The sequence below is a fragment of the Eurytemora carolleeae genome, unplaced genomic scaffold (genome assembly GCF_000591075.1).
Source record: "Eurytemora carolleeae unplaced genomic scaffold, Eaff_2.0 scaffold35, whole genome shotgun sequence".
NCBI lineage: Eukaryota > Metazoa > Arthropoda > Copepoda > Calanoida > Temoridae > Eurytemora > Eurytemora carolleeae.
Genome location: NW_019396166.1, coordinates 247,359 through 266,970, shown reverse-complemented (window position 1 = coordinate 266,970; position 19,612 = coordinate 247,359). Strand labels below are relative to the sequence as shown.

Genomic DNA, 19,612 nt, shown 5'->3' with positions numbered 1-19,612 from the left:
CTTATTCTATAGTTACAGATGGAGAATGTTTTGAAAAAGGATTTATCCATCGAAATGGAAATAGGGGAGGATAGAGTCAAGGTAAACATTTAATAAGATTAAATTTTGGGACTTTCAAGTCGCAGTAGATTAAATACAAATACATGAGTAGATAGTTGATATAATTGTGTTAGTAGGTGCTACATGACTGGATAGTGGATATAATTGTGTTATTAGGTGCTACATGACTGGATAGTGGATATAATTGTGTAATTAGGTGCTACATGACTGGATAGTGGATATAATTGTGTTACTAAGGTGCTACATGACTGGATAGTGGATATAATTGTGTTACTAAGGTGCTACATGACTGGATAGTGGATATAATTGTGTTATTAGGTGCTACATGACTGGATATCTGATCTCTGTGATCCAGAAACCAATTTTTCCTCCTCCCTTATGCAACATTTTCACATGGTAATATTTATCACACTTTTGTTAAATATTAGTATAATTAGAACAGTTTATTTAACAATGCAACCCACCAATTGTGTATATATAATAAACGTTGAACATGAGTGCTCTAATTTAGTAATTCATCTCTGCTTTTATCTTTTAATTATAATATTTTTGTTTTTAAAATATTTCTAAATAAAAACGTAGTTAACTGGGCACTGCAGCAGCCTTGAATATTTGAAGTGTGCATTATATATATATTTAAATTAAATTCAGATATTTTTCTGCTAATTTGCATAAAACTGACAGCATGGGATCTCAAATAGGAAAAACTTTAATCTAAATTTTAATTTTTAACATTTTTTTCAACTGGACACAGATGCAAATTAGACAACAAAAAAAGTTAATACTGCATTTATATACTTTCATAGTTCAAACTATATTCAAACATTAGTTATTATTTTTTGTAAATTCATAAAATATGAAAATATGATGTTGAGAGATCATAGGTGTCTATATGTAGGTTTGCCAACCTAGTACAGCTGGGGATGGCGAGACAGATAAAACTAAAGACCTGGAGAAGATGGGGTTCAACTCCGACCCTTCTCCTTTATTTACAGACTTTCAGGTAAAATAAATCTTTCATCTCATCAGAACGCTTTTTGGGTATACCCGTAGATTAAAGAAAAGGAAAAGAACGCAATACTTTGATTTGGTGAAAATTCTTTGTCACAAACTCTAATTTTCTAATTTGTTTGGAATCCAATATCGCAGACCTTAGATAATTCAAGCTATGAATTCTGTGAATCAAATTATCTAAGTTTGAAATATCAAAGGTTTGCATCATCAAGTTGCAAAGATATAGGGACTAGAATATGTAAGTTTGTTGCAACAACTTAATTCCTTTCTTTGAAGATTAGAATAAGACTCTGCCTTCAAAGTTTCGTAGGGAAGCTTTGTAATTTTAATTTTAATTTTAAACCTGATATTTTTCTTGAGTGTACATTTATAGATTTTTTGTAAAATGTAAACAAGTTTTAGTTTACACACACTTCATGAAAACTCCGGTTTATTTGAAGTCCAGGTTGTACACGGCGGCATGCAGTATATATTATTTACAGGACTGGCTGTACATATAACGGTTGTCCGAAAATACGATAAACGATGATAAAATGGGCCAAAATACGATGGAAAATATATATGATGGAATGAAAGAAACTGTTTTTGGACAACATAACTTCTGGATTCTGGAATCAATAAAAATAATTTATCACCCTCAACTAAGCTTTCACTGTAGTGATTTACATGTAGTGCTCTGATCGAAGAAATAGAAGGATTTAGTGTACAGTGTTATATATTTCTCTGATATATGTTTATTAATGTTTATAATATTTATTAATTATCAATTTACAATTTTAGATTCTTTTCAATTTGAAAATCTGATTAAATAATTATGAAATTCATAATTAAATGTCAACATTAAATAAAGTTTGATTATTATGCTTCAGTTGTAGGAATTTTTAATATTCTATTGAATTTGTGCATACTTTATATATTTGTTATTTAAAGTGAAGAAGAAAAAAACAGATTTAATATTCTTTAGTTTTCCGACGTTTAGCTTCAGATTAGAGTCTGTTGATATTTTTTATGAATTTAAGTTAAAACTTTATATTTGAATTGATGTAGGAGTCGGCTGGGGCCGTTGTTTACAAATCAGTCGAAGGATCAATGTTTGAAGGTACAAGATTGTATGCGTGAGCTATGTTCATCAGGATATACGTTCATAAATTAAATTTCATGCACTTTTGTCCTGAGAAAATGAGACTCATGGCTCAGATATTTCCCAAAGTTTGATAACATACAGGGTTACCCACAAAGGACGAGAGTGTAGAGACGACTGTACGGATTTTGTACTTCCTGTTTACTCATATTTATGTTTTCATATCCCTACTACTGTAAATCTTCTTGGCCAAATCATTAAAAAATCCATAGAAAGACTATATCTATGCAGACGATTAAATTAAATCAAAAGTAATATTCTGAGAATTCAGGTCGTCTTTACAGTCTCATCCTTTGTGGGTGACCCTGTATTTAAATTCTAAAACTTAATTTTAACTTCTTGATCAAATAGATTATTTAGCCTTCATGTCTCTAGTGTTTAGAATTCTTTTAATTTGCGTGGATAATTGTATTTACCAGATTATGATATTAAATTTCACATCTTTACAAATATGTTTTGGTTCATTAAAGAATTCTAGTTTTAATGAGAAGTAGAACATAAACTTACAGTATACATTTCAAAGGAACAGAGTTTTTATCTCTCATTTTCTATAATCCCTATATCTTTGCAACCTGATGCCGTAGATCTTGCAAAATGCAAGTTATGAATTCTGTTAGATTAAATAGTCTAAGTTTTAAATATGAAAGGTTTACTAACATCAGGTTGCAAAGATAAAGGCATGATAAAATATTCATCTTGATTGGCACACTGTATTACCTCCAGTAAAAATTAAACTTCTTTGACTGGATCTCTGATTTAAAAAGGCGGTTTAACTTCCTCGCAGGATGATTTATTTTTCTATAAGTTCACGATATACTTCATGAAATACGTTGCATAACATTATTATTGAGGGAAGGAAAAGTTCACCTTAGAGTTGAACATTTTCTTCGTTTACTAGGAATATTATGTTTACTTTTGACGGGCAAGCAGTTATCTGTATAATGTCTATTTTTTTAATTGATAAAATATTCGCTATTAGTGTAATTTGTTCATGAAATATTTAGGGCACTATACAAACGGAAGACCCAATGGTTACTTTAGAAAAATCAACTCTGATGGAGATATTGATTTATTTGCTTGTTTTGTCCAGGGTAGTCTGCATGGAAACTGTTGGAAAGGTATGCTAATGCCAATTTCAGGATTGTTATGCAAAAAAGTTCTTATTTAATTGAAATTATGTCAGTTAACTTATATTGTTTCTTCCCTAAACAGAAATTGATAAAAAAAAACAGTAGTTTTTAAAATCTATAAATAAAGTTGAAACAGAAATATCAGATTCAGAACAAATAACAAAAAGGTTTATACCATACTCCTTAAAGTTTACTATACAGGAACTGAGTTCTTGCCAAAAATTCTGTATTTCTAATCACTATCTAATCTTTACACCCCAATTTCGTAGACCTTTGATATTTCAAACTTTTAATTCTGATAGATTCAATAATCTAAGTTTGAAATATATAAAAAGATTTACACCATCGGGTTACAAAGATATGTAGGTACGAAAATTTTATTTGGAAGCAAATACTGAGTTTCTTTGAAAAAGTTTACTGACGTTTACTGTGATCTTATTACCCTACTTTGTACAGGATTAACAGGAGGTGGGTTTCTAGTGTCTAATTCTACTGAATTTAGTGGATCTACAACTATGTACCTTTACCCTGACTGCAGGTATTTAGTGGATCTACAACTATGTACCTTTACCCTGACTGCAGGTATTTAGTGGATCTACAACTATGTACCTTTACCCTGACTGCAGGTATTTAGTGGATCTACAACTATGTACCTCTACCCTGACTGCAGGTATTTAGTGGATCTACAACTATGTACCTTTACCTTGACTGTAGGTATTTAGTGGATCTACAACTATGTACCTTTACCCTGACTGCAGGTATTTAAAACAGTTTATAAAATATATAAGACTCTGTGTAATCTGTTCCGATAAGAACGAGGGGGTGAGTGCAATGCGGTGTCGTATCGTTTGCACTAACCGGACTAACGTACATTCGCACTAACGTTCATTCGGACTAACGTTTAGTGCGACTGAACAAATAATTGTTCGATCAAACTAAAAACCACGTGGAAGGTTTTTTGAGCTCGTGGAGAACTATTTTTTTAAATTCTAGCGGAATTCGGTTCATTTAATTAATTAGTTCCATTAAACATATTGTAGTGGGAATGAACAAAAAATGTTCGATTGAACTAAAGCTAAAAGTTACGGTTAAATCGATGTTAGTACTAATGAACATATATTTAGTGCAAATGAACGAGGGAGTGAGTGAAATGCGACCATAAACCCCTAACATTGTATTCTAAACATCAGATATTTTTATTCCGAATAAAATAGGGTTCAGAAGGCCAATCCTGAAAAAGCTGATGCTTTATATGCTGAGAAACGGAATTTTATAACATTTATTCACATTCTAATAAAATACAAGTTGATAATTGAACTAGAAAAAAAAGGATATTAAGAAATGTCAATAAACGAAATAACAATTTGTTATTTAATATGTCAATAGAATCAATCACTATTTGTATAGTAATCATAATTAAGATAATTATATCAACTTTAAACCTAATTGTTGAGTTTATACTAGATAATAAAGGAGTCTGGCTAGAACTGAAATCTCAAATACTTAAAGAAATACTATATGCAGATGAAAATAATTTCTACATAAGCATAATATGTCATGTACCATGTTTTACAAATACAAATAAATTGTTATCCCTAAATTAGGCAGGTATATTAGTCTATACACAGTAACTAGGATTGCAATACAGGGTGCTTCAAAAGTACTAAGAATTCTACTGCATATGCACAGTCCAAACAATTAATTTTGTGAAAATTCTGAACAAATCATAGCAACCTGCCTTTCAATGCTACATGAAAATTCTGATCGTCTAAAAACATGATTTTCCAAGATTTTCCAAAAACATTTCTAAATTCATGATTTATAAACAGGATTTAATGAAGTTCATGGTTAAAGAATCATTTCTGTTTTGCTTTTAAACTAAATAGCATTGAGCAATATCTTATTTCAAATGCTTTCACAATGCTCATATATGTACAAGAGGGAGATGGTTCATTTGAGGTACTGTACTGTCCCGTTTCAGCCGTCTATAGTCTAATCACGTACAGTACATATATGTACAAGAGGGAGATGGTTCATTTGAGGTACTGTACTGTCCCGTTTCAGCCGTCTATAGTCTAATCACGTACAGTACAACTTGCCCGCTCTGTTTCCATAATGTCAGTCTAATACTTCAAATGAATCGTACACCCCCGACTAACCAGAGTTAGAGGCATTCGGTTTCTTCAATTTGAAATCTTACTCGTTTTGGTTTATATTTTGACAATCTTTAAAGTTACGGATTTGTTTTTTTAAAATACTTTTTATTCAAAACATATAAGCCGGCAAAAAATTATTTAAGAAAGAAGGCTGACAAATTATGTTTAATAGGTTTAATTGTGATCGAAAGTCATAGCTTTCTGGAATATTGACAGAACATGCATTAAATTCACGTGCGTAGTTTATACAATGTAAAGGGTTGCCAAAAGAGAAACATGTAGTTACATATGAAAATTTTGACTCGATCATTTAAAATCGTATTTCTGTTTTAGAACTGTTTTATATGGAAACTTCTATAAGGGACAGATGGTACAGGGTCGGCTTTGTAACATAATAGGTGCAGCAGGACATTGCTCTTCTTCATGTGGAATGTTAAAACCAGTTCTAACCCCACCTAGCGGCCAGGTATAAAATACATGTCTAATAGCTATCTTGAATTCTACATATTATATTCATCATGAAGGTGAAATGTTATCTAAGTACAGTAATTTTGATCTAGGTGTATGAATATTATGATATAGGTCATATACATCCCACTCAAGGTTAAGTTGTGAACAGCTCTTGCATTCCAGGTGTACAGCTGTTGCATTCCAGGTGTACAGCTCTTGCATTCCAGGTGTACAGCTATAGCATTACAGGTGTACAGCTGTTGCATTCCAGGTGCTCAGCTCTTGCATTCCAGGTGTACAGCTGTTGCATTCCAGGTGTACAGCTCTTGCATTCTGGGTGTACAGCTATTGCATTCCAGGTGTACAGCTCTTGCATTCCAGGTGTACAGCTGTTGTATTTCAGGTGTACAGCTGTTTTATTTTAAGCACTGCACAACTATAATTCCAGTTTAAATATTCCTGATGTACAGCTTAAAATATTCCAGGTGTACAGCTATATATATGCTATATTTAAGATTTTCCAAGGAAGTTTACAGATCCCGTATTCCAGGTGTACAGCTATTTTATTCCAGGTGTACAGCATTTTCATACTCAATGTGTACAACTATGGTTTACCAGGTGTACACAGCTATAACGGTATTCTAGGTGTATATTTATGGTATTTTAGGTGTACATCTATGGTATTCTAGGTATACAGTTATGGTATTCTAGCTGTACAGCTATAATTTTCTAGGTGTAAAACTACGGTATTTAGGTGTACAGCCATGGTATTCTAGGTGTACAGCTATGTTATTTAAGATTACAGCAATGGTATTTGAGATGTACAGCTATGGTATTCTAAGTGTACAGCTATGGTATTCTAGGTGTAGACCTACAGTATTCTATGTGAACAGCTATGGTATTCTAGGTGTAAAACTATGGTATTCTAGGTGTACAGCTATGGTATTCTATGTGTACAGCTATGTTATTCTAGGTGTAAAACTATGGTATTCTAGGTGTACAGCTATGGTATTCTATGTGTACAGCTATGGTATTCTATGTGTACAGCTATAGTATTCTAGGTGTACAGCTATCGTATTCTAGGTGTAAAGCTATGGTATTCTAGGTGTACAGCTATGGTATTCCATGTGCACAGCTATGGTATTCTAGGTGTACAGCGCTATGGTATTCTAGGTGTACAGCTATGACCCCTCCACAAGTATTAGAATATGCAGTGAACCACTCCTTCCAGATCCATACGAGGTAGGTTTATAAAACTTAAGCCAATAAAAAATGATGCTATTGGTTCCTGTAAAGCAAAGGCATACTTTTTTGTTAAAAAAACGCACATCTTTTGACATCAAAAATACAATGCTAGTTATAGTACTTTTTGGGACAAAATTTGACCATTTGTGATGTTTAAAAAAATTCATGTACAATGCACAATATATACGGTACATACACTGTAAAGGCGGAGTTTGTTAAAGTTGGAGAAAGTACAGTACCTGGAGCTGGAGAAGGACTTTTTGCTAGAACAGATATCGAGGTAGTCAATCTTTATAATTTACGAGACATTTTTTTATCGAATAGAATTCAGAAATCAAAAAACTAACGACCTCAAGTTTACCCACAAAGAATAAGACTGTAAATACGACCTAAAACGCTTTAAACACGGACAATTCCAACATTGGATGAAGTCTTCTGCATTAAATATAGTATTTAATGGTCTTTATATTGATTGGGCAAAGAAAGAAACAAGTTTTATAGTTTCAGGGAATAATAAATATAAGGCAAGGAACTATATACAGGAACGCCCAACTCAGATATACGCATATTAAGTATTGTACACTGTGGGAGGAATGTAAAAATCCCATTGCCCCACACAGAAGTTGAAGGGAAAGGACTAAAGCTCTGATGTGATATTACAGTCCAACAAAAACAAGTTTATATCAAGTTAGAGCGAATACATACGATGCGGTACACAGATTTGACGCATGAGATATGGCGGTTCCTGGTCTATATATTTTTTGATATAAGGTAGCAGACGGTAAACATTTCTCACAATCTCTGAAGTCTCATTCTTTGTGGGTAACTTTGTACATGCAATATTTAATACTATTCCATAAGTTTGAGAATTATTATCCTAGGTTGGAACAGTAATTAGTTTCTATAATGGAATAAGAATTCCACCTCTGGAGGGAATTGATTCTCATGATTTACGGGATTACAGGTCATTATAAAACAGATTTTTGTTTTTGTTATTTACTTTTGGACACTTCTTGTTTAGCAATATTTGATTATGATGTGTGATGATATGGCCTAAGGTGGGGAGGAAGGCCAGCCACAACAATTTCTCGTCCAAGCCACATTCTTCTCATTTTCTCGTCCGAGCATCCTCGAATTTCGATTATTATGTGTTTTAAAGTTTCTAATTCTTTAAGATAAAACTATGTTTTTAATCTGGCCACGTTAGGGCATAAACATATTAAGAGACTTAAGTACTGCAATGATTACATTTTTAAAGCCATGAGAATGACGTAAATTCAGGTAAAACTTAAATCAGTAATTCAGGTAAAACTTAAATCTCTTCTGCCTCCGTAATGGCAAAATAAAATAATAAGGAAAATATTTTGCTCACCTCTCCCTAATATTTTCCTCATGAAACCAAACGGACAAATTCAATGTTTTTCACTAGAATTGACAAAAAAGATTAAATTTCTATAAATTATTATTTGCGGCATTCTACACAATGATTATCTGAAAATACGCGTAAAAAAGGTAAACATTTTTTAGGTCATTGTACTCGATAATTTGAACTCAATTTAAACTTTTTTTCGATTAACAAAAATTCAATCTTTCATTAATGCCCTAACATGGCCGGCCCAATTATCAAAAAATAGTATTATCTTGGAGGATTAGACATTTTTTTGTGGTGGCTCGGACGAAAAACAAAGAGAACTTGGCTAGGACTAGAAATTGATGTGGCTGGCCTTCCTCCCCTCGCCTAAGTTTACAGACATAATCATTGGATTAATTATAAAATTTAGAATAAGTCTTGATGATGATCTTGAACTTGACATACCCCTGGATATGATCTCAACATCTGAATACTGTGCAACATTATCCCATAAAGTAATCTCAACATTCTTAATATTTTGACAGAATTTTGTAACAAAATGTAATATTTTGTATCTAATACTTTTGTCGGATAGCTGCAAGATTCTCAATAATGAACAGATAGACAACGGGATAACCCTCAAATCAAAACCGATAATGCAGAGAAACTCTTTATTTCCTAAAAAATGAAATGGATAATAACATATAAATTATTACAATGATTTATGAATTTTTATAATGGAAAGATTCTTACGATCTATTTAAGGATCTGTAGGTTAAAACCGTCGGGGAGTCCTAAGACGTTTTTTTTATATATTAAAACTTCTGAAAAGAATGACAATTAATTATTAACGAAAGTCACTAATTCTTTATATGAAAATATTCTTTGCTTATCTTTTGAAATGGGTTTAGACTCCGTTACCGGAGAACAAAGAAAACGGGGCTAAAATTGTTTGGTTTGGTGACTCCGAGAGGGGATTTTAGGTTAAAGACGACATTACATGGATGGACGGAGAGATCTTATAGTTAATGGTTGACAAATACATATAATATAAACTATTTAATCACAAATCTGACTAATAATGATAATAATAATAATGATAATGATAATAATAATAATCATATAATTGCTTAATGATAATAATAACATTTAATATAAATTATAATAATACTTTAGAAAAGAGCAAACATTTGTAATAATAATAATAATATTAATAATAATAATAATAATAATAAAAATAACAATAAATGATGTCAACAAACTCTGTATTTCTAGGTATAGTCTGTCTGTATCTCCAAACTGGTATAAGGTGGCGTGGGCTAAACATCAAAAAGTAAAATAATCAAGTTTTAATACATGTTTTTATTACGGATATCTGCTTATCATTAGTAATAAAGGAAAAGGAAGGAATTGATTCTTTGCCACAAATTCTTATTTTCTAATCCCTGTATCCTTTCCAACCGAACGCCTTGATCCTATATATTTTAAACTATGAAATCTGTTAAATAAAATAACCTAAATTTGAAATATCAAAGGTTTAGATCATTGCAGGTTGCAAAGCTATAGGGATTGTGTCAAAGACTCCAACCAAAAGAGATTTAAAACTTATAAAAATATTTTTTCATCGATAAGAATTTTGAAGCCTTGAATACAAAAACTATTCCATCGGGATGTTTTATCTTTTTAAGGTCGTAAGACGTCTTCCTAACTGGAAATCTGCAGTTAACTTTGGACTGGTTTCAACTCATCCTCCTCATACGTCTTCAGGAAAAAGGAACGTTTTTTAATCTTCTAAAATTGTTGAAAATTAATTATATTTTAAACAAACCATTATCTGTTTTAATTCTTTTAAAACAACAAGGTACATTTATGAAAAATGTTAAAGAATCAAAAAATTATAATAAACGATTTTTTTGCAGAAGCAGAGAGGATGCCTTTTATGGATAAATAGAGATATAATGAAAGTTTTAAAAGTTTTTTTTTTAAAGGAATTGAGTATTTGTCACAAACTCTGATTTTCTAATCCCTGTCTTTGCAACCCAATTTCGTTGGCCTTAGATATTTTAAACTATCAATTCTGTTAGATAAAACAATCTTATGTTAAAATATTTAATGGTTAAACCATCAAGTTGCACAAATATAGGGGTTAGAATCTTTGAGTTTGTGACATCAAAGACTTAATTTCTTTCTTGAATACTTATGGTTACCAACATTTTACTTTTGTATCTTCGTAAATAAAATTTTACATCTTCAACATGAATAAAATTAAAAACGAAAATAAGTTGAAAAATAAAAAGTTTTGTTTTATATAAAAAAAAGTGTAAAGCCAAAAAAAATATAATCTGTTGGTTTCAATAAACAAATAAGTATAACATACACAAACCCGAAACTGAAGAAAGCATATTGGAAATAATCATCTTTTTAATTTATATCTGACAAAGGAATTGAGTCTTTGTCACAAACTCAAATTATCTAATCCCTATAATCTATTGAATTTGATGTTGTAGACTTTTGATATTTCAAACTAAGATAACTTGATGCAACAGAATTCATAGTTTGAAATACCTAAGGTCTACGACATTGGGTTGCAGAGATATAGGAATTAGAAAATCCGAGTTTGTGAAATCTGTTCGATCGATTAATCTAAGTTTAAAATATCAAAGCTTTACAACATCAGGTTAAAAAGATATAGGGATTAGAAATTTTGAGTTTGTGGCAAAAACTAATTTCTTTGCGAGTATTTGTTTAAATGGCATGTCCTCGCTGCATTTTTGTAATACATGCATATGAAAATGTATCTATATTTTGATATTTCTGTAAATACAAAAACATACATATACATATACATACAATAATGAATGTTTATATGTTTTCATTCATATTTCCAAATCATTAGGTGTAGGCAAATGCACACGACCCTTAAAATTTCTTAATAAATACTATTTACTGAGTGTACTGCAGTTACTGCAAAGTTAAGTCAGCGTGTCTAAGAAAGTAACCATAGTAGAAAAAAGTATATAATATACGAAGTAAACCTCCTCCTAATTAGCACGAAAAACACTAATGCGTGTTTAATTTACTTCTTAGTTCTTCAGAATAGCGTACGTGAAAAATGTGTTAGCTGTGACAGGGGCGGATACAGGATTTAGGTGAGGGGGGGGGGCAAGATTTTTTAGGAACAAAAAAAATGAATAATTAGCAACAAAAAATCGCGCTGCAGGCGAAAATTTTTTTACTTAAAAGACTCAAAAAGAGTCAAAATTAATGACTAAAGACTAAAAAAACTAGATTTTTAAATTTTAGGAACAAAATTAAAGGATTAGAACAGGAATTTAGGAACAATTAAAAGATTGTTCAGGAATTAGGAACAAAATTAAAGGATTAGGACAGGGATTTAGGAACAATGAAAAGATTTTTCAGGAATTAGGAACAAAAATAAAGGATTAGGACAGGGATTTAGGAACAATAAACAGATTGTTCAGGAATTAGCTAGGAACAAAAATAAAGGATTAGGACAGGGATTTAAGGTGGGTCGGACACAGGAACAGGAACAATAATAGGAACATTAGCAATTTAAGAACAAAAAGAAATTACTAGTTATACTTAAATGCATGAAAATTAGGAACAATATTACAATTTTGATAAATGAGTATTGATTAAGGAACATTACTAGATATGAACAATATTTTAACTTAAGTCTAGTTTCTTACAAATTTCTAATTCTAAATTTATCGTTAACAATAACATTTACTTGTTGTCGTTGATTTTTAAATTAAACTGAAGAAAAGAAAGTCAAGATGTGCAGTGTGCCGTTTATTAACACCAATAAAACAAAACACAATGTCGTCGTATACTTACAGAGTTGGTTATATTTATTTTTAACAAGCTAGAAAAATATTTTTTTCGTCCTTCTGATGATTCAATATTTTTCAATAAATATTAATTATTATATTTCCATTAAATAAAAAATAACCAAATGGCTTAAAATTGAAAAACACATGTGATTTATCAAATTGGGAACCTTTTTTGCCTCGAAATCTCAAGGGGGGGCTACGCCCCTCCCTGAATCTGTCAGGGGGGGCGAATGTCCCCCCGCCCCCCCTTGTATCCGCCCCTGGGGTGTGAGTCATGTTATGTAAGACGTATAACTCCCTCTAGCGATCCATTCTGCATTTTCTCATTCCGCCTTTCTAATTTTAACAACAGGGGCCTTCATACACTCAAATATATTACTGTAACATAAATTTTAAAATTTTTATTTAATTTTACCGTCAAAATTTAGAAAATATTTTTTTTTTGGTTTAATATGATATATTTATCCTTGAAATGGGCTGGACTGGTTCCGGAGGTAGAAGAACCGGTTTTTTGGCTCTGCAGAGGAAGCAGTGTGTGTCTGTCTCTTCAGTCTATACTCAACACTGCGGTTTCTAGTAAACCTACCTAGCTAGTAATATTTTAAAGGAGTTACATGTTTGACAATTCATTATCAATATGATACAGTGAGAGTTAATACTAGAAATGCCGGGCTTAACAGACGAATTAGAAAGGAAAACTTCCAATATTTCAAATGGAAGTAAGCAACCAGATAACCGGAAATCAAAGGTAGGTTGCTGGTTGTTATAATTGTAAACAATTGCCGGTACCGGTTTTATAAACAGAAACAAAACATAGTTTTTAACCACAATGTATGTTATATTCTACATATACATATCTGTATTATCTTTCAATGGACCTATTAGCTGCTACCTAAACGGTTGAAAACGAACGGGTTCAATTTTTTTTTTGTGGGGGCGTCTTACAATAAGTGTCATGAAAGATTTATTGCAAATTTTGTGTAAATATATACTAATACTAGTAAAATCAGGAAGAGATAAGATTCTTCTTTTCGATGTTAACTTCAGGAATACCGGAATACTCAAAAATATAATTTTAATAACTGACAAAATTTGTTTATCTATGAAATAAGCAATTCAATATATCTACATTACACAGTATTGAATATAGTGTCATAATTTATCTTTCTAATTGTAACATATGATGTGTAAACCGGAATAAATGTTTAGTTAGATTTTTAATAAGTAATGCAGATTTTTTATAGAAGAAACATGTTTTTTAATTCAGGGGCGGATAATCATTTAACAAGGTCAAATCGACTTATAAGATATAAAAAATGTCATTCCTGTTCACAGGAGGGGGGGGGCGGCAGGATGACGTAGCCCCCCCCCATTAAGATTTCAGAAAAGCTTCTTAATAGCACTTAAGGGAAACAAAACCTAGAACCAAACAGAAAAAATAACTGTTAAAAAAATTTTTCACCTGCGCTGCGTCTTCTGGTTCCGAAATCTGGATATTTTGGTTCCAAAATAAATCTAGCACCCCCCCTCACTTAAATCCTGTATCCGCCCCTGTTTTTGATAAAAAATAAATGTTTACCTTAAATGTGGGAGGGTCACTGGTCAACTGATTAGATTTAAAGTAGTAGTAAAGGATTATGAATTCGTATGATATGATGCTTTAGTACATTAACTCGAAGTTTAAGTAGTATGGGTCAAAATTACCTAGATGTAAGGGGTTCTTGTTTATAACTATTAGGAATTCAGAATCAGGTCAAAATTAAAATTGTAAAACTTCTTCGACAGTCCATCAAATAAGAAAATCGTAATACATTGTTTTTCAATCATTAAAGGTGGCAATATTGATTTGAATTATCTTTCCTTCGTTAATCTTTTTTAAAGTACTGTTTTACATGACGAGAATTGTATTCGGCAATTCATTGATGCGTAGGATTTACTGTTCAGACTAGACTATACGGGTATTCTAGTCTCAACACCTTCCGGTGAGATATACCTTAACTAAATGGGATGAATATGCAACTAAAATAAGTAAAAAGTTTTTAATAATTACTTAGAGATATGTTTTTTTGCTACAATTCTGATTCATCATGAGAAACAAGTAAATTGAGTTTCTAAGAAAGTTTTGAGCTCTATAGAGCTTTCATGTCAGCTTCCAGTACTAGTACATACCAAATAATGAAAGGAAATGAGTCTTTGCCACAAACTCTCACTTTCTTATCCCTATATCTTGAAACCAAATGGCGTAGACTTTATATATTTCAAACTATGAATTATGTTAGATCAAATAATCTAAGTTTGAAATATCTAAGGTCTACGCATGAATTGGTTTGCAAAGGTATAGAGATTATAAAATCAGAGTCAGTGGCAAGGACTCGATATTTTTAGTTCATAAGGTGTGAGTTATACAGAAAGATGTTCAAGTGAAGAAATTAGATTGATTTTCTTTTGTGTGAAGTTGTATTTTAACAGTTTTTATAGATTTACAGCCCAATATACTTTATCAGGATGCATTGTTTCACTTTTTCATAAATAGATCAAACAAAACAGAAGATAAGCAGCAGGACGCTTTCTGTCCTTCAAGAATATAGATAGACAGATAAACATGTAGTTAGTTGGAAATATTAATATTTTGGCCAACACGGACATGTGAATTTAAACACAAAATATTGTATATGTAACCAACTAAATAAATACAGTGCCTGCTGCCTAGTTTTGTTTTATTATCTTGATATCAGATTGCAGGAGTATCATAACAATATATTTATCTGTTAAAAACCAAATATTAGATTTGATTAAATGAAATTTTAAAAAAATTGGAAATGAAAAATATAAATATAGATTTTTAGCTGACTTTGCTAATTTTAAAATTTGGTGATAGTGATGGACCAAACCTCTAGAGTAAATAACGTAGATGTTAGATTCACATTTTTTTCTTTTTTTTCTGATCTGTTGAGAGGGATGGTAAATATCTCCCTAACTACTTTTCTACCGCAAACTAAGAGGTTGATAAATCCTTCAAATATGAAACAATTTTTTTTAGCTTTCCGTGAAAATCTTTAAAAATAGTTCATTATGAAAAGGAATTTTGAGCTAATGGAATCCTATTTAAACAATAATATTTGGTAATATTTAGCGCCGGTTCTTAGGTCAGTTCGTTTGTCTTCAGATTTACTTACTTTCTCATTTTCATAATCATCTTTGACTTAATAATCTTGGTTGCTTTTAAAGTATCGTCCCTATGATCAATTATCAGTTAGGAAAACATAGATATCACCATCATCGATTCTTTTAACATTTTATGTTGTGGCATACTTTGCTCCATAAAGGACTGGGGGTGTCTCAGTTACAATGATGAAGGTAGGCGGGGTTGGGGCGGATACTACATATACATTTATACATAGTTGCGTCAATGACGAGCAGGTTTACATTTAATTGTTTGTAGAGTTTTTAGAAATCATCTTAAAAAAAACTCTTAAAAATCTGCTCTCATCGTTTTCCTTGAAACCATTTCAGCTGTTTTATAAAGTCTTTTTAAATGATTTCCTATTCAAATAATTACTTTTTTTAGGAGAAAATCAATCATTTTTACAGGATTTTAAAAAGATTAAAAAAGTATAAGAAAAATCATGAACAAGTTTTGTCGTCTTAACGTTCATTTTCTTCCTAAAACAGCTGGAGGGGAGAGGGCTGGAGGCCGGGGGGTGGGGGGGGGTCTCAAACACATACATAGGCTGTACACTAATATGAACAAATAAATGATCGTTTAACAAGTACAAAAAAACCTGTCAGGCTAAAAATTTTCTAGCCTTTAAAACTTTTTAAAGACGTGAAACTATCTATGTACAGTAGGAAAGACGTGAAACTATCTATGTACAGTAGGAAAGACGTGAAACTATCTATGTACAGTAGGAATGACGTGAAACTATCTATGTACAGTAGGAATGACGTGAAACTATCTATGTACAGTAGGAATGAAGTGAAACTATCTGTGTACAGTAGGAATGACGTGAAATTATTTATGTACAGTAGGAAAGACGTGAAACAATCTATGTACAGTAGGAATAACGTGAAACTATCTATGTACAGTAGGAATGAAGTGAAACTATCTATGTACAGTAGGAATGACGTGAAATTAAATTAAGACAAAACATTTGTAAAACCACAGAATCATTTCCTCACCTTTCCCAGCTTGAAGTGCTATTCCAGGCCTCAAGCACTGTGTCTGTTTAAACTTCAGAAATGATGTTTTTCTAAAAAAACGTCAAGAAATCCAGTTTTCTATTTCTCACTCTGTAGATAAACTTTGGGATAGATAATATTAAGCTGGGATTATTTCGTCAAGATTCATGTCTCTTATATAATTGGAATTAGAATATTTTTCATTCTCTTTAAAATATCGGAATAAAGGTGAAATGCCTTCAGACCGTTTTCGAATTCCCGCGTTTTCTTATTCCGTTATAATTTTTAATAATTAAATAATATTGCATTAATTTTCTATTTGTAACAAGTATCTTAGCTAAAAATTTTGATTAAAGAGGAGTTAAGCTTAATTTCAAGTTATATAACCTCCATGCAAAGATGTCAATGTCAGGTTTACAAGGGTGCAATTGTAACCTTTATATGATCAATAATGTGGAAGATATTGTAGTTTTTCTAGGCTTACCAAGTGTTAAAGTTCTGATAATTCTAATATGTTTTCCTGCAGTAGAAATTTTTTAAGGGTACCTTTGTAAATCGGGCATTGCCATCTTTGCATGGAGGGTCACTTAAACATTACACTCACAGCCTCTTTAAAGTGAAGCGGCGATGAATCCTTTTTTTTTCTATTTGAAACGTTATTTTCCACAGATAAAGGCTCATAGTCCGAATTAATTGACCCGGTTTTATTTATTTATTCATATAATAATAACTAATCATAAATAATCGTAAATTACGCAAATATCTAATTTAAGTTATGCACGTGAAATGCTGTATAGATGTATAATGTAATGTATAGTTCTAATAGTTTATTCACTTAATCGAAATCCATATTTTTATCAATATATACATGTTAAATTACTGTATGTGCATTTTGAGCCAAATATAGATTTGAATAATAATTTTTTTCCTTCTCTTTGGTCTATCTTCCATGGATCCATATTCTATTTTTCCTTCTCTTTGGTCTATCTTCCCTGAGCTGGAAACTTTAGAATGTGATATCCTTAATCCTGATCTGTTAATTAATCTGGAGATTAAATTCATGAGGAGAACAAGCAATATTTAATCTGGAGATTAAGAAAAAGAGTGGATCAAGCATTAATCCTGATATCCAATATTCTAAAGTTCCCAGCTATGGATCCATATTCTATTTTTCTTATTATCTGGCCATATTTACCCATTTAACCAGATTTTACCTCCTCTACCCCCGGTTTTTGGCCAGAGGCTTAGCGAGAGTTTCACAACTCCCCCCCCCCTCACACCTATGCACCCCCTCTCACCCCTAGGCACACCCATCTCACCCCTTGGCACCCCCTCTCACCCCTAGGCATGAATGATTGATTATTATGAAATGACTTTCTTTGTTTCCCGACAGCTAATAGATAATTCAAGACTGAATAGTTGAACATACATGCATTTATTTATCAAGTAAATGACTGTCATGTGATTTAATGTGCGTTGGTCGGATTTTGCTTCAAAATATAGAAAATTGAAAAATATGTAATTTTTAGCAATTTTGATAAAGCGACTGTACATGCAATTTCAAGAGACCCATTATTTTAAGGCATTTCCGATTCACAACGGTACAATATTTAACTGTGTTTGATCAAGGATGACTGATCGAGATATCCTCATTTACATAGCTGAACATTTTTTCTTAATTGTGGTTTCTCTTTAAAAATTACTTGCGGGGATATGCCGCAGAGACATTGAAAGAAATGGTCAAATCCGCCAGGTTTTATGAGAGAAATACAACGTTTTCTTCTTCATTTTTACTCAGATAGTGATTTAAGGGAACCGCGGCGAGTCGGACATTTCATGCACTCTATAAATGATTTATGTCTGCAGTCCCATTAAGTTATCGGATTGGTTAAAAAACTAGAATGTTTATCAATTAATCCTAAAAAATCTATATTCCTCTGTATAAAGATTCAGAAAAAAACAAGTATTCGACATCTGTCAATCTTCATTGAAATTCATATCATATTCAAACTCAACTAACAAATATATAATTCCAAATAAGGGAAGGGAATTTAAAAAAGACACCAAACAATCTACATTCTTCACTAGTGTACTTTATTTGTTGATGTAAATAAAAGAAGTGCCCCGTTTAGCCGTAGTTTTACTAAATGCAAGGATGTAAGGCAAGGAAAGTCATAACAGAAGTGTACACATCTTTAGTACTGCAGTGTACTGTCTCTGGACGCTAATGTAAACACAAGACGGATGTCGAAGCCTGACATGGGATCCAGCATTCACATAAAAAATCAATGAAATATTCTGGTCATAGGAAACTATTACGTGAATTATCAAAATTATCAAAATTTAATGCTTTTAACCTCCTCGGATACTAAACGAACACTGATGCATCTATTATTGTTTACAAATTCCGCCCAGAGAGAACTGGTTTCAATGTGTACACAGAGTATACACAACCGCAATTGACTTTCCTTGCCTTACATTCTTGACAAAATGTAAAGGTTTGGAGTGCTCTCTACATGTAAGAGGACATTTTATGGAAACACGTGTTTAATGTATGGTATGTACTCCCTTTGATATAAGTTATGTATATGTCAAAAGTTCTTCTTTCAACTTTCTCCCTCCAGATCAATGATATCGATGAGGAGGAGAGTAGAGAGAGGAAGAAGATCAATAGAGAGACCGGGATACAGACAGGAGTTAGGAACAAACCCAGAGTTCGAACCTTGTCAGACGAATCAATACAGTTTCTATATATGTATAAATTATAATATATATTGTAGACCCAAACTTAAATCAACAGAGCTTATTAACTATTAATATCGATTTTTCAAAGGTTTAAGTGGTTTAAAGAAATTGTTAAAAGGATTTAGTATGAATAAAAGTAAAAACAAATATTTCCTTTGGTTTCTATAATTTAGAATCAAGCTGATGACTCAATTTAAATTTTTAGTCAATTCTTCAGTCGAATATTTCTAGTATATCAACTCAATTTTTCTGTGTTTCTCTTCTCATGATAAATTCTTAATTTTTAC

At 31.7% G+C, this 19,612-nt stretch overlaps 1 protein-coding gene across 1 annotated transcript; it reads left to right on the top strand.

Moving 5' to 3' along the window:
- Nucleotides 1–9,345, top strand: LOC111696982 (histone-lysine N-methyltransferase SETD7). Its single transcript, XM_023466829.1, has 12 exons — nt 1–81; nt 379–456; nt 959–1,063; nt 2,122–2,173; nt 3,220–3,333; nt 3,802–3,883; nt 5,835–5,967; nt 7,125–7,193; nt 7,402–7,476; nt 8,078–8,160; nt 8,978–9,062; nt 9,322–9,345. Exons 1-12 carry the CDS (start codon nt 19–21, stop codon nt 9,343–9,345), a joined length of 963 nt encoding a protein of 320 aa, XP_023322597.1. The 5' UTR covers nt 1–18.
- Nucleotides 9,346–19,612: the final 10,267 nt, after the last annotated feature.